This window comes from Triturus cristatus, chromosome 8 (genome assembly GCF_964204655.1).
Source record: "Triturus cristatus chromosome 8, aTriCri1.1, whole genome shotgun sequence".
Taxonomy (NCBI): domain Eukaryota; kingdom Metazoa; phylum Chordata; class Amphibia; order Caudata; family Salamandridae; genus Triturus; species Triturus cristatus.
The window spans coordinates 1,394,329,766-1,394,356,117 of record NC_140591.1 but is presented as its reverse complement, the minus strand read 5'-3'; the positions used below and the strand labels follow the sequence as shown (position 1 = coordinate 1,394,356,117).

At 43.6% G+C, this 26,352-nt stretch overlaps 1 protein-coding gene across 1 annotated transcript in view; it reads right to left on the bottom strand.

Annotated features, from left to right (window-relative positions):
* Window positions 1-26,352, bottom strand: part of URB1 (URB1 ribosome biogenesis factor) — an 801,240-nt gene that overhangs the window by 549,986 nt on the left and 224,902 nt on the right. The window contains exons 12-13 of the mRNA XM_085623119.1: window positions 3,283-3,400; window positions 2,408-2,536 (exon numbers count right to left, since the gene is read on the bottom strand). Of these exons, the coding sequence (XP_085479245.1) occupies window positions 2,408-2,536; window positions 3,283-3,400 (247 nt within the window). The remainder of the gene's footprint in view (window positions 1-2,407; window positions 2,537-3,282; window positions 3,401-26,352) is intronic.

Sequence of the window (26,352 nt, the reverse complement as noted above, 5' to 3'; positions counted from 1 at the left end):
GGCGTTAATGTCTCAATACAGTCAAAGCAAGGGGTCGCCAAAGTGGGATGGCTAGGTCTGGCTGGGGATCTCTGCTGGGAGGCGGAGGACTTGCAGGTACACCGGGCAAGGCAGGTTAGCTCTCAAAAGCTCTGTGCCAGGAGCCGAAGGCAAGGGCCCCAGGATTTCTCGAATTGAGGGAGCTTATGCTCGACGAAGGTCGTCAATTTCTCCATGCCCCGAAGGTGCCATAACTTGTATAGCTAGTCCATGTGCGTCGGCGCTGCCTCCATGACCCACTTCGACAAGAGATCCTGTTTGACTGTGCATAATGCCAGGTTGATGGCCCTAGCACGCTGCAAGGGATAGGTCAACATCACAGCTAAGTTCCCCTTGCTCTAGCGGGTCTGTCTGAGCAGCGTGCAGTAAGTAGCGAGTCAGGAATGGTTGTGAGCATCGTAGGTGCAGGGGAACAAATAAACTAGAGGAACAAACTGCTTAAATGCATATTGTCCGATGTGTTGTGTAAGTAGGGTCCATGTCACTGGCGTAAAACCGTTGTGGGGAGAAAATTACTGACTGGAGCTCAGTATGTTCCCAGGGGCGAAGATGATATGAACTGGTGGCTCGCAGGGGAGTTCAGCTGATGGTCGGTGGGGTGGAGCCTCTCGGTGGAGGCAGAGGGATCCCCTGTTCAACGGAGCGAGCAGCTATCACTGCTTCCTCAGCCCATCTAGGAGTCATGTCAACCACCAGCATCAATCCGTGGTGAGGTCCGAATACGGGTCCCTCTGGTGTGGTTGCTGAAGCAGAGTCGACCACACTCTATGGCTCTCACCAGTCGGGGACTTGACAGTTTTCTTTCGTGCCGCAGGTCTAGGCCATCCCATTGCACGGTCAGGCAGTAAGTGGGATCACTGCTGCTGCGATGATGGGGGCACTCCCCCTGCTCCAGCTCCAAGACAGGGCGAGCCTAACTGTGGACCACGTGCGTCTTCCGGGCATAGATAAGGCAGAACAGGTGCCTCCATTTGTAGCAGATTCCTGTCTCCCTGAGGAAGGCGGTAGCTGGTTTCAAGGCCCTGCGCCGATGCAGTGACATATAAGAGATGTCCTGGTAGAGCTAAACTTTTTTTCCCTAGAAGGGGACTGATCCCTGATCCTGGCCATAATCAACAAGGTGTTGGTGATAATTGTGAAGACAGGTTAAGATATCCTGTGGGGTCCCTGGGGCACCGGAGAGGCAGCAAGCTGTGTGTGTGTGGTCCAAGACTATTTCTTTGTCGGCGAGCGCCGATACCATATGGCAGAAAAGGCAAAGGACGTAGTCTTCCAGCTTACCAGAGTCTGACTGCAGAGTGACCCATTTTATTCAAATATTGGATCTGTGGGACCTGTTCTCCAAATCCTCCAGATGATAACATCGATCCGTGTTCTGGTCTTGAAGCTTGAACAGATTGCTTCGGCATGCCTCTAGTTACTCTCCTCCTTGGAATTGCCAACCTGTCCCATTTCTTGGAAAGCATGTTCTTGATGGTGTTGTTTCTCTTGCTCTGGTGGGTCTTCCATGGTTGCCTGCAGACCTTTGCCATTTGGGTGCTTTCGCTGAGAAGTCTTGGAAAGATACGCGTCCAAGGTAAGGAGGACACTGGTCCAATATAATTCGCCTTCGGGTACCATTCAGCTAGGCACGGCGTTGGGGGGCGGAGTCGTTGCTGTTAGTGGTCATAGTGTTTTGAACCTATGACTTGCAAACTGCACAGATGCCAGCAGCAAGCACATGGACAAACAGAGCTACTTTGACTGCAAATTATACTTCACAATATTCTCTCTCTTACTCTGGATCTTGCAATACACTGATGCAAGCAGGAACCTAGTTTCAGATGATAATTTTGTCCCACTTCTATTAATTACTCAATGTCAATGTCATTCATTCAACCGCATTAGTTCATCTAGTTGCTTGCAAATGTTTTAGTTATGAATCTGAAGCAACCTAGAAGCAAACAGTTATCAGACATTGCACCTAAAGTGTTTCCATAATAGAATTACGTCTCCAATAGCCACTCATGGAGGAGGTTATTGGTTTTTTTTTTTTCTTCAAGGAAGGGCGAGTGTTAGTTTGATTAGTGTTTTCCTCTAAGACAATACACTTCTTAGTGTCAGTCGTACCTTCAGAGCTCGACTTCATACTACATATATGCCATTCTTTCACTTTGTTTTGTAACAATGATCCTCTGAAAGATGTCTGACACTGGGGGAGAGGCCACATATTGGATCTATTGTTGCGTGCGCCCAAGTCATCAGGTCAGCCTGCTTGTATTTTCGCTTTCAAGTAGAAACAAAACAGTGACCAACTAAATATATGAGAGGCTGTGTGAAAAAAGAATTTAGAGTACAAGATTCAGAAAGTAGTCATATAAAGAAATACCTTTCAAAAGTTTGCTAAAATCGAAGTTGCTATGTGCTACTAGGTGAGGAACAACTTTCTGGTAAAGGCATATAGTGTGAAGAATACTGGCTTTCAGAAGGGTCGTCTCTGCATCATCACTGGAGAAGCCTAAAAAGAAAATATAATGGTAAAGTTAATACAAATGAAACAAAGGTACCGACCACCATGGACAAGTCACTATTGTAGCCAAAGAAAATATTTATCGCCTATTGTTCAAAGTACATTTCACAGCCAAAAATAGATAGCACAGTAAAAAAAAGCTGCCTCATTAGCAGAGGGGTGAGCATGATTTGAATCTTGGGCACGTGAAACCATGCGACCCATGTGTATTTTGCACTTGAAAAGAAAAAACACAATAAAAGTGTTTGTGGAAAGATACAAAATGTATCTGAACCGCAGTTCCTTTAAATAAGGCAAAATCCATTAAAAAGAGTACTGCTTTTGCAGAGCAAGAAAAATATACTATTTAAGCACTCCCTGCTTGGCACTACTGGTGATAGCACTAATGGGACACAACGAGATGTGCAGGCTGCGCTATCTCCTTGAGGCACACCACTTACCGAGGCGCAAGTTGTAGGAGAGAAAAACTAAATACGGAGCAACTAATCCCTCCCAGGTCCCTCAAAGTGAATACATCTGTGAATCGCCCCCTTTAGAAAAGTAAAGTTCCTAATGACATTCCTTAAAATCAGACCCTATGGACGTCACTGTTTTTTCTTTCTACTGAGGAGGACCTGAGGACTACATGCTACACTACTTATTGCTCTCGTAAACATGTTCATGTTTGTGTACAGAAATGCTAATAAAGACATGTTCAAAAAATAAAAGCACCCCTTGCTTTTCTAGCACCTCACCTGGTTCCTCCACAGGGGCAACAGCTTTCTTGTCTTTTCTTTTATCGCCTTGATCAATTGTTTCTTGTTTCAAAAGTGAATTCCAAGTCGACACAATGCTGTTTAGGTCTGGTAAAAGCTTAAAGCCAAAAGAGGGTAAGAGCAAAATCAGTGTCACAGCCTTATTCTCACTCAAGAGCAAAGCGAATAGGCAGGGTTGAAAAAGAGGGACATGCAGTATCGGTTAGGAATCACATTTTTAAATGCACCCACTTCTTGGTTTGTGTTATAATTTCATGTATTTTAATTAAATACCATAGGTTCAAATTAGTAGTATTTATTTGAAAATGAAATTTTACAAATATGTGCGAGACGCTTTAGTAAGTAAGTAGGACATTTATAAAGCGCAGAAATGCAGAGGCGTCTTGGCGCTAAGGAGTGTGACAAGTGTTTCACATTAAAAGCTTTTTTTTTTTTAACAAAATGCCTTTATCTAGACACTAATAAACAGGAAAAAAACCATTCTTTCATTACTTCAAAGGAGCACCCACGACACCCCCCAAAGAAAGGAGCATTTCTTCCCAATGCCCCTAAGAGCAAGAGAGCACAAACCGCATTACATGATCAATTAGCCGTCAAACACACTTGCACGTAAATGGTAGGTGTTATAATTAGTACATGACGCGGGTTCCAGATGATTTGCCTTTATTACACATTTCCACCTCTTCACCTGTCTGACTCCTCACAGATCAAAATACTTCAACATTCTAAGGCAAACTCTCTGGCCAACTGTTGGAATGTTCCAATGTCCTGAAGGGGAAAAGGGTGTAGGAACATACTACCTATAATTACTAGCATATTACAACACATCTTCCCTTCAAAGGTTTTTTCCACACCCAAAAACCGCACATGAAGGGATTATACTATGTAAGAAAATAAATATAACTAATGACATACAGAGTAGAGCAATAAAAGAAATTGTCATTAATGAGTATTCACTTAAACACCATGTTGTAACAGCCTTAAGCACACGCAAAATGTAAATGATAGATATATATATATATATATAATCATTAAACATCAGATTTTCTTTGGTGGTTTTATTTTAAGCCTTCTGGACACTCTTTTATAGTCAACACGTGTTTCGTCACATTGAGTGCAGCCCTATGACTTCATCATGGATAAAGAAACAGAAAATATATCTATTGTAAAAACAACTACAATACATATATGTTGTCACACAACCCTATTATTGGTGACATGTATATTTGATCATATTGAAACTTATGTTGTGGCATTCAGGTGGAACGCCATGCATACTCGTCTCTAAATGATTATAAGTAAGTATCAAATTACAAAATGCCATATATATAAATTGGTTACTTTTGTGTCATCCCATATGAAGCCATGCTAGACAGAATACAAATGAGACTACAGTACAAGGCAAACGACGTTCATGGATAGAGTCACTGTGTCATGCGCAATTCAGCTACCCATCAAAACTAGGGTCCAGTGTAAATAAAACCTAATTACCAAACCATCAGCTCATTGCGAAGCATGGAAACTTAAAAACCTCACAGTGCACTCCCACAGAACACATTCAACCAACACCTAAAGTGTTGTTCCTAATAATAGCACCAAAAAACAATTGATACCTGTCAATGTCCACAAATATATAGTATTCCTCTTCTGAACAGAAGAATATAAACAATCCGCTTATCCACCTGAGTGCCGAAATCTAAGTACATCACTGCCGGTTGCCTACCTTATCTCCCAGTTGCAATTTCTGACCCAGATCCGGAGTATACGAATTCAATGTTAGCATCAGTCCATCCAAATCTAAATAAATAAAAGCGAACGCATAGCAGGTCCCATTGTAAGTACCCCTTAATATAGATCCCACTCAGTATCGCCATTAATCCATGCAACACTCACCAATCAATAATTCACTCATACTACTGTAGTATAACGGCACGTCTCCTGTCCACCTTCTTAGTGTGGTCCAAATAATTCCTTCCCTTTAAACTAATTGGAACATCCTACCTGTAGAATAAACGTATACATGTATTTGCCCCCAATATTGTGCCCCAATACATATAGAAATCGGGTCCATCCTCACAGAATTACTTCCTACCATTCAAAACAAAGCTGCTTCCTGAAGAGTTCGCTGAACGAGTACGCGCCGATGCCCACGTTCAGCCCGAGTGCCATCTTGAGATGGTATTTCAATAAAATGAAAGCAATGATGACTGGATCTGTGCAAACAAAACTGTCCATGCACCATACTATACTTCAATCTGCGACCGCCATCTTAGCCTTGACAGCACGGAGGTTTATAACCTATAATTAAACTGACGCTTGCCATAATTACGAATATTGTTGTTTCCACATTAAACTGGAATTAGATCCATGCCAAACAAAAAGTCCTGTCAATCTACCCGAATATCGGTGATAATTAAATGTGAAACCTCCTCCTCCAAAACAAAAAGAGGAATAATATAACAGAACGATATCGCACATCCCTTATATGGGCGCTTTCAAGTGTTTCAAGTCGCGGTCATGTGCCAAGTCCCTCAGAGGACCCCCTTGACCCACAACGTGTATGCCAGAAATTAGGTACGTCATGAATGTGAGGTTTCCCCAAGAAATAGAACACAAAACAGGCATGCCCACTATGTAAGCTCTCCAAATAATCTGTCAAGTCTCCATGTTGTGCATACTGACGCTCAATATAAGCATATGAACCCTATATAAAATAAAGCGCCATAGAATAACATTATGATAAAAGTGCAAAAGAAAAGCCCCAACGTTGGGGCTGGAGCACATCGTACTAGTCCCAAAATCCATCAACAATGTAACCAAAAGGCCACATATGTATTTATAAAGTGAAGTCTTCCCACGCCTGAAAAGGAATCTATGATTATTTAGAAAACCCAATTTTTTATGTTGGGAATATAATTAAAGGTATGCAGCATTTATATAAATATGTAGCAATTTTGTTTTTAACAAACGTTGAGTTGTGCCCAACTTTGACCTCACCTCCCAACCAACTGGGAAATAGTTTGGTGCAGGGTTTTCTGCCTTTTAATGCTTAGAACGGAGATGCAGTAGTAATAGAATTGGGAGTAGTTTGATACGGCCATAGCATGTCTTGAATAGCATTCTCCACTTTCAAGTGTTTATGCTAGCCTGCTGGATACACTCTTTGACCATTCGATTAGCTCTGTCTACTAGACCATTAGCACGTGGACAGTACAATGCTGCTTTATGGTGATTAATATTACGACGAGAAAGGAAATCTGTCATAGGCGATGATGTCAATTGTACCCCACTATAGCAGCAGTATACCCTCTGTGGAAAATGTGTTGTTTAAAAAGTTAATGAGACTCTGTTGTAATTTGATTGACCAACCTAGTAACTGCCCAGTAAGAGTGGTAATCAACCATAACAAATGCAAAACGATTTACTACTCTAGAACGATTAATTGGTCTATTTCTATCTAGGGCCAGTTTTTCCCATGGTTTGTCAGAGATGGCCACTGGTGATATGGGAGCTTTGTGGGCAATTTTTGATTTATCACGGTTAACACAAATGGAGCATTCCTTGACTTTGATTTCAACCATGGAATCCATATTAGGGAACCAAAAAAGTTCTCAGCACGTGACTTGGTAAGGCTCCTCCCAAGATAACCTTCATGAGTAAGGTCAATCTTACTTCTCAAATTCAGGGGAGGTGCTATTTTATCATTCCAGAGGATAAAATTGTTGTTCTCATTGATTTTGTATCTAACTCCCCAATAACTTTTGATGTCATCATCCGCCTCACTTTTATTATTTGGCTAACCTTGCAGAGCATAAGGCTCAAGTTTGTTCAATGAACCAACCTCCGAAATAGCTGCATTTCATTCATCATAAGTAATAGCTGGAGAGTTGATCACCAGAACTATATATTCAGAAGTTTCAAAGTATTAATTTATGTCTACAGTGGCTCTCGATAAGAAGTCGGCAGCAGTATTTTAGATTGCCAGGGACATATTCAAGTTTGTAACAAAAGCTCTCTAAACCCAGAACCCATCTGGCAATCAGGGGAGTGCTGTTGTATGACCCTTTGATGGAGAACATGTTGATTAGGGGTTTATGGTCCATGCTGAAGTTCAACTGTATGCCCCACAGATAAAACTCCAAGTGTTTAACAGCCCAGAAGCATGAAAGGCCTCTCTTTCCACCACTGAATACCTAGTCTCTGGTTTGCCCAGGGACGGAGAAACGAAGGCTACAATTCTTTCCTTGCCGTCAATGATTTGAGACAGCATAGTACCCAAGCCTCTACTGCTAGCATCTGTCGCTAGAACTGTTTTTCTATTGTGTTCAAAATTGCATAAATAGGGAGTTGCCAAAATAGCTTTTTTTTTTTTACATTTTTGAAGGATAGCTGATATTCTTCAGCCCATTTGTATTGAACATGGTTCTTTAATAAGTCTCTAGGGCTGTATGTAAGATCCGAAAAGTGTTTAACATATTTTGCCATGAATTCAGCTAGTCCTAAAAAAGACTTAAGTTAGTCCTTATCCCTTGGAGCATTAGCTTTCTTGACAGCCTCCAGTACACAAACCTTAAGGCTTGGTTCTGTCTTTTGAAACGGTATGCCCCAACAAGTATTCAACGGCACTCACACCAACTTGGCACTTTTCTTTCCTTAACATGAGCCCAGCCTCCTTGATTTTGTCCAGAACAATTCTTAAATTTTTACCATGCTTATCCACCATGGGCATGTATATCAGAACGCAAATTAAGGTTACAACCTGCACACCTTTAGAAACAAATTTGGTTGAGTAAAACTTTATACGTGTGTGTGCAACTGTGTGCAAGGGCTCTGCCTAAGACCCGGTGAACTACTTGTAAAGGAATGCAGATGGCTGACTGCATTCACCACTCCCATGGGCTCTTTCATGTTTTGCAGAATGCCATTCGGTTTAGCGTCTACTGCTGCAGAGTTCCAGAAAATGATGCAGCACATTTTAGAATGGGTTCCCAAAACACCATGCTTTCAGGATGATGTTCTGATATACATGTAAAGGAAATAGGATACGGAGAACCTCCATTCCTGTACACAGTGCACTGCTCAATGCCCCTACGGTTTCTGTGATTATATATTTATTTTTTTTAAAACTCTATTTTCCAACAAACCACAAATTATACACCAATTCATTTGAAATCAATTCTTTTCATTTATTTTTTGTTAAAAATTTTTAACGTTTCACATGAACTTAATAATTCCAAAAACAACTGCTCATCTGCTTTTTTTAAAAGATGAAGAAATTTACAAAACACATGATTGTCATTTAAGGCAAACTTAAAACAACCCCTATGCATTTCAGGTAACAAACCCTTCCTCAGGGGGATATTTGAGAAAACATATTACAATAAAGCAAGTTTCGTTCTTGATCTTGAGAAGCTTCCTGCCAGAACAATCATAAGATACAAAACAACATGTCAGTTTGATTCTCAAAACCTGAACAGAGTGCTGACGATAAAGTTTCTGTTTCAGCGTTACTGTGTGATATCATTGTGCCTCTAACATGTGTGTTTAATCAAGTTCTATTAATTAAATGTCTGATGTTAGCCCACGCGTAACAGAAATGTGGATTGACCTTATAGCCCTTAAGTTACCGATCACATCAACCACCTATGTGTCAAGTGTGATTCAATAACCAGTAGCAGAATCAAATTCAAAATACCTTAAAAAATACCCAAAGACTTCCAAACTAGCCAAATGGCTGATGGAAAGAGGAAATCTGTTGAAAAAAGGGTCGACAAATAAGTTACAATGCACCCGACTGCAAGTTAATGCCAGCTGAACAAAAGTTCGAGCATTCACCAAAACGTGAGGCTAAAAGTGCTATTCCGCTTACCCCGAGACAAAGGCTCTGTAAAATGGAGATCTGAAACACAAAACCGCTGAAAATGAGCTCTGTGCACTAGTGTTTCTCCAGTATTCTGCTAATAGATATGAAGCATCGTGACTCACCGGCGTGTATAATCGAGACGTGCTCTGCTAAGTAACCCAGTGTTGCCGTGAACGCGTCTAATGCTGTCTATGTTAAGAGAACCCGCCTCGCCCTAGGCTTTTTATTACGTGCTCAAAATAACTTTATTGAGGGTGAAGGATGCCTAACAACGAACTCCTTACTCAACATCCCGTATATGAAAATAACTATATGTAAGATCTCTAAATCCCTGAACCTATGGGGACAATGTTGACAATAACAAGTGTGTGCTGCTGAGATGAACATGTGATGAAAGTGAGTGTAATGATAATTTGACAGTGAATGCGGAACCAGATTCACATATACAAAGTAAACACACGGAACGCATCTGGACTCGTAAATCCATGCATAATCTAATATCATTACCCTGATCTGTCATTGCAATCACGAAGGGAGCTAGCCAATCCAAACTCTCAATGGGCTATATTATTCCAAGAGCTTTTAATCTGCTGAACTCTTTTTCTATGGGTCCTCTCATAAGATGTGGTATTGGTTGGTTTTATGCACCGCTGGTTTGGAAACAGACTTTAATTTAATTTTATGTTGAAATTTTTTCAGTAAACCCAATTTGTTGAGGAAAATATGTTACAAATCTGGTCACCCGTAATGGATTGGTTCACAACCATAATTTGCTCAGGGTTATTGGGATCCAGTTTAATTCCCACTTCTTTCTGGTGCGGTCAACCCAACAAATTGGATTTTTCCTCAACAACATACACCTTACCCACTGTGGAACAATCCTTATAAGTTATGAGATTTAAACATACCCTTGAGAGGAATAGAATCTTTATTGTATCCACTTGCAGCAATGCCAGGATTAAGCAGATTTACAATGTTCTTGTCTGTCATTTTAATGTACTCCATTATATTTATGAGAGTAAATGAGGAGCATGAGTCAGCAAATACTTTAATGGGATTACCATCAATGTAAATGTTGCATTCTGGGTATTTGAACCATATACTCATCATTTATTTGTAAAATGATTATCCTTACTACTTGGGTATTCTCCTCAGATTTTTAATTATCACTATATGTGTCATTTATAAGCCTGGGCAAAGCACTACGCTACGCTCGCGTAGTTTGCGAAGTTTGCGCTACTTCGCACTACGCAAATTGCACGTAGCACAGTGCAAACATGCGTAGCATAGCGTAGTGCAGCGGTCATTTTTTGCTTGCTCGCGGTCCTCAACATCAAGTTGGCGGCCACGAGCAAGCAAAATGACATCCCGTCGAGACTTTTTCCTTGTTCGCGATCAGCAACATCAAGTTGCCGATCGCGAGCGTGGAAAATAAACATCCCGGTGAGATTCTCAACGCGAGGAGGTCAGGTTTCTCATTGCGAGTGGTCGCGTATGCTCGCGACCGCTCGCGATGAGAAACTACCAGTCTGCGTTGAGAAAGCTGCTGCTCGAGTAAAAATCTACTCGAGCGGCAAAAACTACAGCTCGCACTGTGTGAGATGCCGTTTTCAATGATTGCACAGTGCCGGATGCTTGTCCGCACTGTGCAATCATTGAAAACGGCATCTTGCACAGTGCGAACAGGGTACTACGCAGTTCGCGAAGTGCTACGCGTAGCTCGCGTAGTGCGAAGTGCACTTTGCGTAGCTTCGCGTAGTGCTACTTCGCGAACTACGCCCAGGGTTAGTCATTTATAGATAAATTGCTGCATACCCTTGCGCAGCAAAAGAAGCACAGTCTGTAGCTTCAGTGACTGGTGGCCGGCCTTGAACCGAGATGTGCACAGTCCGGGGTAAATTCCAATGGGGGTGTCCCTTGTGTAAAAGGGGAGACGCACCAACAGTATCCAGGGCCCACTTGCACTTAACAGTTCACAGGAGGTGTGCAGCACGAGCAGCCCCACAGGTCTGGTCCGAGGGCATTGTAGGATAACTCAAGGAGCCCAGCAAGCTAACAATTTGTAGTATGCCAGGCTTTATGCAATGGACCAGAGAGATTGTGGACATGGAAAGAAATACAGGGGGGCAGATGCCGGCCGCAAAGTCCGGTATACAGCTGCTGTCAGGTGTTCAGCGGCTTTATGTGGTCAGAGCCCAGGTAAACAGGCAATTCGCAGGCCTCCAGTGTACCAGGGCGTGGCACAATTACAATAGGGTAACAAGGCTGTCGTGCCTGCTGGATACCGGGGCCATTGAGAATTATGAGCGGTTCAGATATATGGTGGTCAATGTGTTGTGGCCTTCCTACAGCCACCTTCGGGTCTGGGCCATATGTCCTGCAAGGTGGTGTGCTGCAGCGTGTCCCTGAGGCATCTGGAGGTTCCCCGCCTGGGAATGCAAAACCACCAAATAGGGCAAGTGATCCCTGAAAAATCTGTGCCGCAGGGTGCACCGTGGTGGAGGCGGCAGTGGTCCTGTGGTAGGCATGTAGGTGGGCCGCAACAGTCAGAGCTATGCAGCCACACCTCTGAGCAGGAGAGAGAGGGAAGAGTGGCAAGGTGGCTTCACTGCCACAGCCCCGCACGGTAGAATGCCGGGTGCGCACCAAGCCGGCAGGCGTGTAGGTGAGTGCATGCGGCCTCGTACAGGCCTAAAGGAGGAGTCGGTCAACCACATGAATAGGCTGGTCAGCAGCAACGGGCACTGGAGTCCCCTGAGAGGGTCCTGTCGGGGTGCAGCATCCGGCCACCTTGGGCCCCGCTGTTGGTACCGGAGGTGGGGGCCAGATTATGGTGATGAGAGCCTGCTCAGCTTGCGGGGCAACGGCCCGTACAGGTCCTATCGCGATACAGGGAAAGGCAGGCCATGTGGCGTCTGTCTGCTTCCTCCCCGGCCCATGACACAACGAGAGGCTGCGCCTCAAATCAGCTTTATGTCGCTCTGCTGTGAAAAAGGAACGGCTCATCAAGGTCACAGTGGTGCAGTCCTTCACAGCAGCAGCATGATTCTGATAGATGGCGCTGGGGGAGCAGGATGAACTAAGGATGCCGGGGTGATCAGGCACGGAGCCTTGTTAAAACGCAGTTGTCATCTTTGGCATGTAAGCAATGCCCCTCCAAAAGATCTCTCTTCATAGTTAGTTGTATGTTTTTGTCGTTTTCTTTTTATTACGAGTTCCATAAATAAAATCCTACAATTATAGATCTGTTAAAACCTCTCACTGAGGTAATGTGTTGTATTCACAGCAAGAGAAACGAACTTGCAAGTATATTAATTTAATTATTTTCAGTTTGCCTTACTTGGCTTATCAGGGGATGTGGTTGGCGATTTCACAGTTAATTACCTTAATGGTGTGAATTAATAAATAATAGCCAGAAGAGTGGGGAAGATAAATAATTAAGACTAAGCCAGTTAAATGAGGTAGAGGAAGTTGTCCACAACAGTGTCCCTTTCAGCTGTGGAAAAACACCAATGAAAAACCCAATATGGGACTTTGCAGAGTACCTAAACAAAACCTACTCAATTGTAAACATCAGCTCTCCTTTAAATCATACAGTTGCTACTTAAGGGGGCCATCCAGCTAAGCCCTGTATCTCCAACAATTACCAACAATAGGTATACTAGAACAATGCTGTTTGACGATGTATGCTCGAGTCTGGAGACACTGTGACATCACTGGCCCCATCAATTATTTACCCTGCCTTTATACGCCTTTCAAAAACACATTATTTATTAATCCTCCACGCCAAAGTACGAACGTGATCTAAGTGTCTATCTGCAGAGAGCAGTAATACAAATAGGACCACGGCAGTTCTGTTTAAAAAGAGTGTGAAATAATTGATTTGTGCCAAGGAGCCACCAACTCTCCCCAAGTGATAGCTCACAACACACTTGAGCTGTAAGCTCGTGGTGCTGCTCTGTTCTTGTTTATATTTTCTGATCCTTCAGCACAGTGGTTGTCTCCCCTACTTTGGAAAGGAGATTTAGGGCCGGCTTAAGGACGGTGCGATTGGTGCAGCCGTAACTGGTGTTGACCTTGGGGGGTGTTCGGTTTAGAAATAACATGGGCTTAAATGCACCTGCTGTAGAGTTCCTTGTATATCCAGGAGTTCTCAGGCAACAATAAAAATGTCAAGATAACACTGGTGATTAATGTTCCTGCTGGAGAGAGTGGGTATTTTCGTCCAGTTACAGTTCGGACTCATCATAAAGTAGCGCAGAGGGTGAACATGCCTGCTGCAAAGAACATGTACCACGCAGATCACAGAAAAGTATCTTATATGGATAGCTCTGTGGGTTACAGCTTTTGTCACATAAATCTTTTTTTACTTGCAGTTCATACATTCCAATCCCAGTATAACACAGAGACCTAATAACTGTCAAAGAGTTTCATGCAAATTGCATGGAACAGGTTAGAATGTTATGTTTTTTCCCAGTCTTTCATTATCCTCATGTTGCTAAAAAGGGTTCAGTTAGGTAGAAATACAATTTTATTGGTAAAGCCAACCACTCAGATAAGTTTTAAGTCCTGAGATGTTGCCTCTGCAGACCAAACACTCTTAAATTATACTGACAAATGGGTGACATGCGATTCCTACAGCTTGTAATTCGCATTGCCTTATGTAACATTCCCTATAGACGGATTTACACATGAATGATTAATTGTCTCAGTATAGTGTATGTGTGATGTAAAGTGCACTGACACTCTAAACTTGTATTTCATTTGTTTTATATCATTACACATACATGTGAGAATGTGGTTATGGAGAGACGAGGGGCACTGCTGGAGGAGGTTAGCCAACGAATCTGTGGAAGAAGGTGATTGGCGCTCCGGGTGCCACCAGTACTTGAGACGGCCCTGCTGGTGCATTTTACGAAGGGAGAGTTTCTTAAAATGATACAGTACCGCACTTTATTAAAATAATAATTTAAAAAAAACTCAGCAGGCAATCTTTGTTTTACTATTCAGGGTATTTGGTCAAAAATGCAAGAATTTGATCAGACGAGAAGAGTACTCTAAAACCGTGAGCAAAAAGTCCTTGAGTTGTAGGCACAAACTGATGGGTTTTACAACCACATTTGAGTGAGGCTCCAAATGAGCACCTTGGTGTTTTACACAATCTCTTTAGGGACGGACAAATGGTGCACAAACTAAACTGCACTTGGAGTAAACTACAATCCTTATTTATAACAATGTTATATAGAGCGGAAAAGGGGAAACATCATTCAGTATGAAGTCGGAATCATGCTGTGCCTTTACAACGCCTGCAATAGAACAAACAAGTCGTTACCGTGGATTCGTTTAGCACACAAGTCGTTACAAAGACTTGCTTTAAGGGGGCGCATTGGCAGAGGGGTGTTGGATTTAACGTCCAAGACCTTCCCTACTGTTGTGCAGACTGGAGTTGGAATAGTAAATGATACTAATCCAAAGTCCAGCGCCCCCTATGGCAAGTCGTAACGGCTTGCGTGCAAAAGGCACGCGTTGTAACAACGGTTTGTTCTAATGCAGGCATTGTAAAGGCATGCATGCAAAAGGCGAGCGGGCTCAAGTTTTAAAAAGTAATAACAAGGTTCTCTGGCTTAGAAGTAACCAAAACCCAATGAACTGCAGAATCTACAAATTAAGTATGAGGCAGGATATTTGCACTTCTTTTGAAAAATGTAGCATGAAACTTAAGCAGTGGGCCATGGCAAATTTTAAAACAAGTGGGCTTTCAAGGGAGACCATTGCTTCCTTTGTCATCTTCGGGACAGTTAGAAAAGGAGGACAAACTACTCCATCTCCCCCGCTACCAGCAATTGGGTGCCTTTTCCCCGCCTGCAATTGAAAGCGGCATGATGCCAAAACGGATTAAATAAAAAAAAAAAAAAGGTTTTGATAACTGATGTAATGGTCACTGTTGCATTACGCTGCAAGCTTTCCACCTGCGTGCTTGAACACATTTATTGCTGGTGACGGCCCATCATGCCTGAGCCAGACACCACCCCCTGACCAAGGTCTTCCAACTATCCCCTCCCCTTGACCTCTGTTCTGCCTGTGGCATTTTGAGACAATCGCATTGAACAAGATTTCTGCTCTCACCTGCCACTAGCACTAGGACCCCATTCTTAGCGCCTCACATACCAGTGGACTGCTGCTGCAAGGGTTTTATACTTTTGAAACAAAAATAACAAAACAGTTTGACTACTGTGATTTGTAGATTGCTCTGTTAGGGCCCCAAAGCTATGCTTGAACACCATTCTGGGTAGAATAGGTCAAACACCACTTGCCACACACCACCACCAGACCAGGGTCTTCCCTCTACTCCTCCCCTCCGACCTATCTTTGGTGTTTTCTGCGGCACATCTTGGAAAGGTTGTAGCCCCCATTTCTCTCCTGACCCTTCTTAGCCTCTCTTCCCAGGACATCCAGGTAAAGGACGGAGATTTAAGCACACCCACCTATGTATTCTAGTTTCCTCTACCCATACCACTTTCTATTCTTTCTTCAAGTACCACCCATTCCTGGGAATCATATCTCCTCCACTGGGTGGACACCACAGACCCATAACTGTGGTTTCTTTCAGATTTCTAGGCGCTGCACCACTGCTGCCCCAAGGTGGACCCCTTAGTCCTCATTAGGTCTTCTGCATGTGTGAATGGGTACTGTAGACTCCACACTCAGTGGTAGGAAACAGGGTCTCCAAACAAAGGTTTACAGGTTACAAACTGCTTATAGACTCGGAGCCCCCAATAGGTCACATGGCGCACAATGCTGGTTAACCCCACAGAAAAATCTTACTTGGGTGGTCTGTGTATCAATTATTTCTCTCTTGGAAGCACCTTGACAGATCCAAATTACTATTACCCACTCATTGTGTGGCTGAGCATCTCCTGGTGTTTCTACAGGACCCGAGAGATGGACTATATGTGAAAATAAAAATATTGCCCTAATTTAACTGTAATACAGGACACCATCTTTCTGCTCCATCGTAACCACTGCTACCAAGGTTGTACCTCTCTCCGAGCATCCCTCTTAAGCTTGGCATTGTAGGCAAGCAATGTTTGAATAGCTTGCTTTGCGCTGAAATCAGATCGAAGGCCGCTTGTACACTCTCATGACTTCAGATCCTGCAGCTGTGGAACAGCTGTGCTTTGGTCCCATCAGGTGATCTCCATCAGGGTCCTCTGTCCGAAAACTTATAAACGTGTCTTGTTCCTGCATCAACAGCTTTTATGTTCTGGGGATCCTTCTGTCACCTGGCTTTGATTCACAGACGCATTTTTCTTTTGTTAATAAACACCTACAGACTTCGAATTGGCAGGTCTGTGGATTTTCTTTTACAAATATATAACCGGGAAGGTGGAGTTCTGTGGCTGTCATTGCTGTGACTCATTAGATTGCTCCTTGCAGCATCCCTCAGAGGACTGTACTCTCTCTCCTCTTCAACCCCTTGCTTAGACCGGATTCAAATTCACACTTTACTTACCATGGTATGTGTGGGTAGGTAGGTACGGTAAGTTTATAAAAAAACACACCTCTGGCTCAGTTTCATCCCTTGCTTATGAGCAACTTCGAAGTACAAGTTAAACAGCAAACACCATACTCATGGGCTGCACTCTACAAACCCAGCACTCTCTTCTTCCTTTCTAATAAACCTACAAGTACAGCTACTCACTTTCCCTCCCAGAAATTACTTTGCAGCCTCGTAAACTGTAAACAAAACACCACACACATGCAACAAAATAATACCCTTTGACACTAGCAAAGTTCAACAAGTGTACGTTAAATATGTTTGACAAGCCCAGTTAACAAAATACTGTCAATAAGGCCAGCTTGTGCCACCCCTGTGTGACTTACACTGTGTAAACTGTGTTGGCCAGCCAAAGAAGGTTGTACGACAGAGGCAAGATTTGCTAAACCACGCGTGCCTCTACAATGCTGCCCGAACAATGAAAATGTCTTAACAACGCATTCCTTTAACACGCATGCCTTTACTACACAGTGTTGTGGTAAAGGCATGACTGGTAAAGGGATATGTGAGGTAAAGATTACACCCCAGCCCCACCGCCCTGAGCCCTAAAACAACCCGACACCCCAGGCCTAAAAACAACCCCGATCTCCCCGAGCCCTAAAAACAACCATGACAACCCCCTTGAGCCCCCCCAAAAAACCCAGACTCTGCTGAGCCCCAAAAACCACCACAACCCCCCGAATCCTGAAACACCAGCCCCCCTGCCCTCAAAACAACCCCGACCCCTAAAAACTACCCCACCCCTAAAAACTACGCCTACATCCCCCACCCAAAAAAAATTAGACTACGCCCACATCTCCCGATCCTTCCTCTTCCTGCGCCCGCCCATCCGTGCATCTAGACCGTGCACTGCCTTAACCACGCATATGCGTGGTTAAGGCAGCATAGCGCAAGCGGAACCATGCTTGCCTTAACCACGCATATGCGTGGTTAAGGCAAGCATGGTTCCGCTTGCGGGAAGACAGCACACGTGGCTCAACCCGCGTTGTTAAGGCTGTTTCCCTCCAAAGAGTGTAACCCTCTTCTCAGTTCATAGCTCAAACAATGTATTTACAGAACAACTATCCGGTTTTCACCAGAGCGGTTAAGTTTCTGGATTGCATGAGCTAACAACTCATCTAGCCAGTCTTAGCGTTCTGGTACTTTTAATTTAGTCCATCATTTCAGAAGAGGGTGCAACTGTATGGTTTGTATAGGTGGGAGAGGCCCTCCAGGCCTGACCCAGGTGCTTGGCTCTGGTATGGCTCGAGAGCTGATTGGACCATCAAGCCCAAAAGCGAGGCAAAGTTTCATGTGGCTTTTGCCTGCCACCCACGTTCTAACGCCAGTGGTCGAAGTGGGCAGGATCGGCAGGGCACGGCGTGCCCCTACTTCTATAATTGAATACATTCCGTTCCCCTACTTTTACTATTTTAAACATGCGTCCCAGAACCACAGAAATAGCCATGGCCGTAGAAAGGCTCGGCGGTGCTGGCCCTTTGGGGACAGACGGGTGAGCAGGGAAGGAAAAGGACTCTGTGTTTTCCTTCTTGCCACAGATGACAAGGACAGTGACCACGTCTGCTCAGCCGCTTGCAGCTGCTCCACCCTCTCTTTTTTCCTCTTTTTGCCTCGTATTCCCTCGCTTTCTGTCTAGCTGCTCCTCACTCACTAAAAACGTGACTTCAAGAAACGGTTCTCACTCGGTCTTTCCTCATTTCTTTTATTTGCTCCCCTGTGAAATGGATCCAAAAAAGAAAAATAGTTTTACTTGAAATGTCTTTTTCTGACATTTTTCTATCCAAAGTGCAGCCTCAGGAATGAAAGGTTCAAATATGAAAAATAAATTACTAAATGAAGCAAGACAGTCTTTGCAAAGTGGCCAGAATGACTTTAGTCACACGCAAACACATTAGCGTCAGTATACCGAGTTTGCCAGTGAAGCGCTACTTCTGTTTTACCTTTTCTTTGAACAGCATTGTTTTCCTAGGGTGTGGACGTGCACCAATATTGGAGGTACTTCAATGCCTGATTAATGGGTGGATTGAAAAACAAAATGTGTACCGCAGCGCTGTGTTCACAGACGCGGTCTTTTTACATAAGCACTGGACATTGAAATGGGTCCCTGCAGTCATGCCCCTAACTTTTCAGGCAAGAGCACTCACTGATTTCGGACTAGTGAGTGTAAAAGCGTTAAGGTAACCATGTTGTTCCTGCTTTCATTTCACATGCTTAACTTATCTTGCATTCCCTATGACAGTTTACTTTTTTCAAGGATGTTATGTTTTTTTTAGGCAGCATATTGCTCTTGTCTAGTGCATAATTTAAATTGAGTCGCATCTAGGTGTTCATAACGGGCACAATTGGGTGGTAGCTGAAGGCAGTGCGCATTTCTCTCAGTTGGGCAGTACGGTGTTCAGTAGGGGAGGGGATGTGGCACTATTGCCTGAGCAGCCGAATTTGGTACTGGGGAAACCAGGTTCCTCCTTCATGACCAGTCCCCTAGACCACTCTCCCGAGGGAGCACATTCTGATGCTAGACATTAGAAGGCTCTGCAAGACCTTAGAAGCCCTAGTATCTTAGCACTAGCAAGTTGACCCTAGTGGGGGCAAGTCTAGGTTAACCTTGAAGGCCTGTCCACAACAATCCATGCTCAAGTTCACTGGCAGTCTTGCGGGCAGGTCTATGAAGAAGCACACCCTAGAGCTACAGTGACTCTGTCACTGATGTCACAGGACCCTTGAGAAGTGCTGGCTCTAGGGCGGTGCGACTGGTGTGACTGCACGGAGCGCTGACTTTGGGTGGCAGGTATATTATAGGTTTAAAAGTGCTCAATTCCTCCTTCCTGGCCTCCAGCATTTTTCGGCAATAATATAAGTGTTATTACTTTGTTGATTAATGTTCTTTCTAGCGAGAGATTGGAGTTTTGTCTAGTGGAAGTTTTTATTCATGGAAAGGCTGCGCAGAGGGTTAACATGCCTGCTGCAAAGAACATGTATAATGCAGATCACAAAGGACACATAATGTAAATAGGTCAGTGGGTTACTGCTTTTGTCAGAGAGATATTTGGTTACTTGCAGTTTATAAGTTAAAACCCTAACATAATACAGTGAGCTATTAAACTATACCGCCCAATAGCATGGCGTCATGTGACTTCTACACCTTGTAGTCCTTTGTCTTATGTAACATTTCCTATACAGTGAGTTACACATGTATACTGGATTGCCTCTGTGTAGTGTGCGTGATGTAAAGTGCTCGGATACCCTACACTGGCATGTGGGGCACTGTAAATCAAATTAAATGCATCTGAGAGTGAGAGTGGTTATGGAGACTTGAGGGGCAGTGTTAAAGAGTGGCAGTGAGGGACTCCATAGTGGAGGTGGTCTTTGGGGGGCACCAACAAACAATGTTGCACAGGGCACCACCAGTGTTAAAGCCAGCCCTGCCCTTGAGGCCAGTCTGCCCCACCCATTGTTACCTCCATTGGCTTTGTTTCATTAGTAGTAGCTGAAACTCACCAGGGATCAGCAATGCAGGATTTGCACGATCACCAAACTAAGTTAGCAAATTTCACGGTCTCTCTGCTTCTTGCACAAGTACTGTTAACATGTGCTGCCTGCTTTGGGGGCACTGGAATTATGCAGCAAAGGAGGAGAACATTATGCCACAGTGTTGACTAAGTTATGCAGCAAAACAAAGGCTGCAACGTAATGCAGTATATTTTCTGACACTTTAATATTTTGAAATTTTTACACATGCTAATAGTCTAGGAAAGATTTTGCCTTATTAGTACCAGTGTAATATATAGATGCAGTAGTGAGAAAGGTGATCAGTCAACCTTTGCAAAGGGCTGTCAACCTCGCAGCAACAAAAGTCACTTTTTTTAGCAACATTTGATCCGTTTGAGCTACAAACAATTTATTTATTAAAATTGTCATATTGTGTTGTAGATGTTGTATTATGTGGCAAATATGACAGAGCCATGTATATATCAAATATTTGCAAACCAAGATATTTTGCCATCCATGTTTGAACTGCTCTTGTGGAAAAAGGGAGAAGTGCTGATGACAGAAACTGCATAGTTCAGAGACAAATGGCTTGCGATTACACTTTTAAGCATATTTAGGACTTTCAGGGATTGGAAACATATCCCACTTTGTGAATGTATTTTAATGTCAATAACTCATATTAAACCTTAAATAATTATGTGTATCCATTGATTGAATTAAATAACATAATAAGCTGTAACTGGTCAGTGAAATGCTAACAAATACTAAAAATTGGGATGTTTTGCGCATTCTGACCACACCTCTGACTTGGCTTACTGTTCAAAATTCTCAGGTTATTCCCGCCCTCTGAATCTCCACCCACAGTTCCCCTACTATTTTTTTTCCCCACTTCGACCACTGTTCTAACCTCATGCGCCAAGAATTAAAATCAAACCACTAACCTTTGATATAAAACGAGTGAGAGAGAGAAATACTCATCTAGCGACTGATGGGTGTGATCCTGGGCAAATCTCTCTTGTGTTTAATTTTATAGACCGAAACCTTGCTCCATGTATAATAAGAATCTAGACCACGTATAGGGTGCACATGACAACTGACTTGCCCCTTAGTTCACTAACGGCATTATTCCCCAAGGTGGAGAGGGATTACTGGGCGGGGGAGGGGTTGTAGGTGTTCACATGAATGTTCCTAAGATCACGTTTAAAAACGATCACTTTTAGCAAGTACCTCTTACTGCAGTGATTTAATCTGATGTGCTAACTTGAAACGCTTCAGCGTGTTAAAGTAATGCACTTTTTTGATTTTGAAAAGACTTTACCATAGTTTCATGTTTGATGCATGTATTACATGCCAAATATTTCCATGGCTCGGGTAGCGCAGGGACTCTTGGATCCAAGCCAGGCCGAAAACATTGTTGATGCACAAATCTGCATTTTTAGAAAAACAGAAATGCTTGACCTATTCGGCAGTGATGATGTTTCAGTTTAAAAAAACAAACCAGACCGACCAGACATAAGAGACGTTAGGGACTCGAGTCAAGACCACACGAAACAAGGCTTGCAGAGGGTTTTGGAGCAGTTTCGATAAGAGTTACGCCATCAGCTCCTTAAATACTTCGGGGTCTTTCTTTCAGCTGCACAGAAATGGGCAAGCCGGGCCTTTTATCAGGCTGACTCCCAGCAGCAAGAATGTCGTCCGCAGGCCGGGGCTTGGGTTAAGCCGGGCCTTATCTGTACGTGCTGCTGACAGAGCGAACAGACAGGCAGCCAGAGGGATTAAGGCGCTGGCACGCAAGGCGCGCGTGGCAGCCAGGGTGAGCGCCAGCACGTCATCAGTGCGTGGAGAGTGAACCGCGCGCTATGCCAAGACAAGGGGCAACCGGGAAGCAAGTGCCACCCCTGTCCATTATCAGGATCGGAAACAATGGTAGACGCAGGCGGTGCATTCTTTCACGGTCAAGTCAGAGTACAGATACTTTCAAAAATCCGTTTAAAAAAAAAAATAATGATTGTCACTGCTACCCGCATACTTCCGCAGAAGTACAGAAAAACAAGCATCGGCATGGCCAATAGGTCTCGCCATTGGGACCTTTTAAGTGGTTAACAATGCAGCAGTTAATGTTGTTGCACCAAGGATATTGTGCTGCATAACTAAATACTTATAAGGTCCCAAATGTGAGACCTATTGGCTATGTCAATGCTGGTCTTTTTTTTGCAGGGTGTTAGTCATCCTTGAGAGTCTAACCTATACATTCATGTTAAAGTAATTCAAAGTCAATAGCACACTTTCGTTGCACCAAACAAGAATTATTTTTGGAGATGTGCACTAAAACTCATCAGAGGGTTCTCTACTTGTTTTAAGTACACCTCCCTGCTAGGAAGCACCCATACTGTTCTACTAAAATATATGAGATGGTTAATTTGTTTTTAAACCTAAAATATTTACAGCAAGATTATGGCCACAACTTTTATGCATACTTTTGTGGCACATGCTTGCAATTTTTTTTAAATCCATCGCAACAGCTTGCCAATGCTAGTACTATTGGCCTTGTCAATGCTTGTTTTAGGTGTACTTGCATTAGTGATAGACTCTGTCTATGTGACTATGGCACAACTTTGGTAGGCATGCACAAGACCCTCTGATGTCCAAATGCTTCGAAGACTGCAAATCTACAGTTACAAATACAGGTTGACCTACAGGGGACATCTATAGATTCCATGACCAGCAGGTGTTTCTAAAAGGCAGCAGGTAATACTGGAGCAGAGTCAATAACGTTCAGCTCGATCATTATATCCAACTCTGCCCTAGTGATTCCTATATTTTAGTCTGCCTCTTAACCAATGCATATTTTAAAGTTTGTCCACGGTTACCTTCCTATTGTTGTTAGGCAGTGGGACGAGAGACCAAAAAGTGTTTCAGATATCATGGCATTAAAACATACTTTGCTTCACTTAACACTACTAAACAAGCTATTCCAGAAGAAATATTTAATGAAGTCCACTCGGGTCACCATCCCCAGTCTCAAAGATGAAGACAAATTACGTGATTTAGCGCTTGGTGTCCACCTTTTTACAAGCGCATTATATTCTATGGCACTTGCAATCAGGCAGCAGGGATGTCTGACACAATTGTGAGGGCGTATCCTGTGCTTCAAACTCTAAATTTGGCCCTCCCAAGGCCTACACTACTATGAACTCAAGTAAGTCCACATGGCTCTTCTAAGTCCCTTCTGACCCCACAAATTGAAGCAGGGGTTTGTGTTGTCACATGGCAAGTCACACAATAATTCTGTGTATAGAGATAGGTCTGTGTATCTCTCCACCCCTCCTCTACATGTCTAAGTGTCAGTTTGTTTGTCTCTAGCTTTCGGTCTGTAAATCTTTCAATGCGATTATATACCTGAACCTCTGACTGTCTGTATCTAGATGAAGGTCTGTATTTATTTATTTCCTCAGTCGGGTCGCTAAAAGGAGAAACTTCGACTGCTTCAAGTGTGCGTGGAATTGTTCCACATGTGACCACCAATCTGAGTTCAGGCTCCCAAGGTGTATGCTACTATTAGTCTGTACATCTGTCTAGCTCTAGTGTCTGTAGGTTTATCTACTGGTCTAACCTGTCTGGTTGCATCCCTGTCTGTCCGCCTACATTTGTGTCGACAGGAGCAGTCCAAGGATGAAAATGGTTCCCTTATAAATGTTAAAAGTAGTGCCACGCTGAATACGGTCTTCTTGGCAGTGAGTCATACGACGGGGGGTGGTATAAGTATAGAAGAATTGCTGCACTTTATACTTTTGAAGTGTGACTGCACCAGCTAAGGCAGCATGCAGCTGTCATCCCCTCCAACGAAATGACAGAGCGCTGGAGAGACAACTCGGCACTTATCGGAAGAGGGTCGAGACACCAGGTAATCATGTATAAAGGGGAGTGCAGCCGCGGTGCACGCGGCCAGGTACCTTGTTTTCCTGGGAAATGCATTTGTTTACTTCTCTAGTTTCGAATGTATGGCAGTAAATGTCTGGCACCTGAATACCTGGCGAATGTATTGATATGATCCCTATATTTAGGCTTGAAGCGCGTGTTCAGCGTATGCACGAACATTGCTGAAGTGATTGCTGCTCTGTGCGGACCAAGAGCTCTTAGAGATAATGAGATTTCACCTCGGGCGTTCCTACAGGTGCAAAAAAACTAATAGCTTGGCAATCTGATCCCTCGGGGCCCGGAAGGGGATGCTTCCAGAGACAAGTTTCCATCAATGTTTATAAAGACGGCTACTGCAGAAATATCCAGTCCCGGTGCCCCACTCCTTCACCGACCCTCAACCATGACAGGTCTGCACGTCACACACAAAATAAATAAAGTGTAGTGAAGACACTATTCACTCATGCAAGTTAAAATACACAACCTAAAGAAAACTAGCCTTTCAGGGGCTTCGAAAGCGCTGGCCTTGGCCACGTCCTCGGTATATCGACAGCAGAGCAAACAAGCCAGAGGGAAACAAAAGAGTGAGCAGCCCATCTGTTTTCAATTATCGCGCCCGTGTCTGGGCACGATAATTCAAAACATATGGCGCCTTTTTGGGTAACCGCAAGCAATAGGCCACACACGCACGAGCGTGTGGTCAGCTTTTTGAAGCCCCCTTACAAGAAGTCTCGCAGAGCAGCGCATGCGCGCTGCTCAGGCGAGACCTAAAAATCACCGTTCCAAAAGACAACTAGAAGAATTGAAAATGACAATAGGGAATTATTACAACATTGGGGTTAAAGAGTATTCGTTTAGGTAGCTCAACTATGCAGCTTTGACGTTTAATAAGTGAGGAAAAATAAAGGTTGGAAGCAGTACGTCAGAACGTGTCTGGACGAGTAATTCCATAAGTACAACTGTAGTCACAGTGAAATAAGCTTGCAGACAAGTTTACCATTATCCCAGGTTCGGTTACAGGAGTTGTGCATGGAGGTAAGAAATACAACTGAGGCCAGCCCAGCTTATTTATTCAGGGGGCTTCCTCATCCAGTGACTAGTAGACAGCAGTGTCCACTCTGGCTCCTGGAATAAGCCCACTCTTAGATGTCCCTGGCTATGGGCAGAGTGATGCTACCCTACATCCCACAATGCCCACACTGTCCAACTGGTGAAATTAAATAGCTGCCTTGTCTGAATCCCGTATACAAGGGAAAAAGAGTAAAAAGTAACACCCTGTATTTAAAGTAATAACCAACAAATAAATAAATACTCAATGAACGAGCTCTGATTACAAAAGTATTTGGGCTCTAAATTTATATCAATGCATTTGAAAATAAATTATAGCCAGCACCTGAAATATTCTCCAATGCAAAATGAATTATGATTGTGGGAGGTACTTTGGCGAGTTTTATGGTTCACAGAAGGCATTACCTATGACTACAGCATATAATGTTAATATCAAAGTAACAATAACTTATCGACTCAGCATGGCTGCCCTTCCCAGGTTTATCACCATGATGTTTCCACTTGCACGGAGGTTCTGGGAATCTGCAATAACGCACCAATGGATATTTTCTTACTTGAATTGGGTCAGATGTCTCAAACAGATGCAGCCTTAGGATGTAACTCAGTTGAGCCTTAATCATTCCGATTGGCTTGGCTTGAAATACTGGGAACTCTTTAAATCTATCTTGATGAAGAAACTGAAGTCCAGAATTTGAACCAGCATTGGCAAAGCCAATAGGTCTCGCCTAACCGAGAGCTATTGGCTTTGGCAATTTGTGTTAGCCATTTTGTACACCAGAGTGGCTGCTGTTCAGCATGGCTAAACATTAGTGGCGTGGTGTGCATTGGTGTACATTGGAATGGGGTAAACTGGAATGGAGTAGATTGGGGTAAAGCGGAATGGGGTAGATTGGGGTAGCATGGAGACGGTAGGCTGGGGTAGCATAGAGTGGCTAGATTGGTTTAGATTAGCGCAGAGTGAGGAGGTTGGGGTAGCCTGGAGTGGGGTAGATTGGTTTACAGTTGAGTGGGGTAGATTGGGGTAGTGTGGAGTGGAGTAGAGTGCGGCAGATTGTAGTGGGGTATATTGGGGTAGAGTGAGGTAGAGTGGAGTGGGGTTGATTGTAGTGGTGTAGAGTGAGGTAGACTGGAGTGGGGTAGAGTGGAGTAAGGT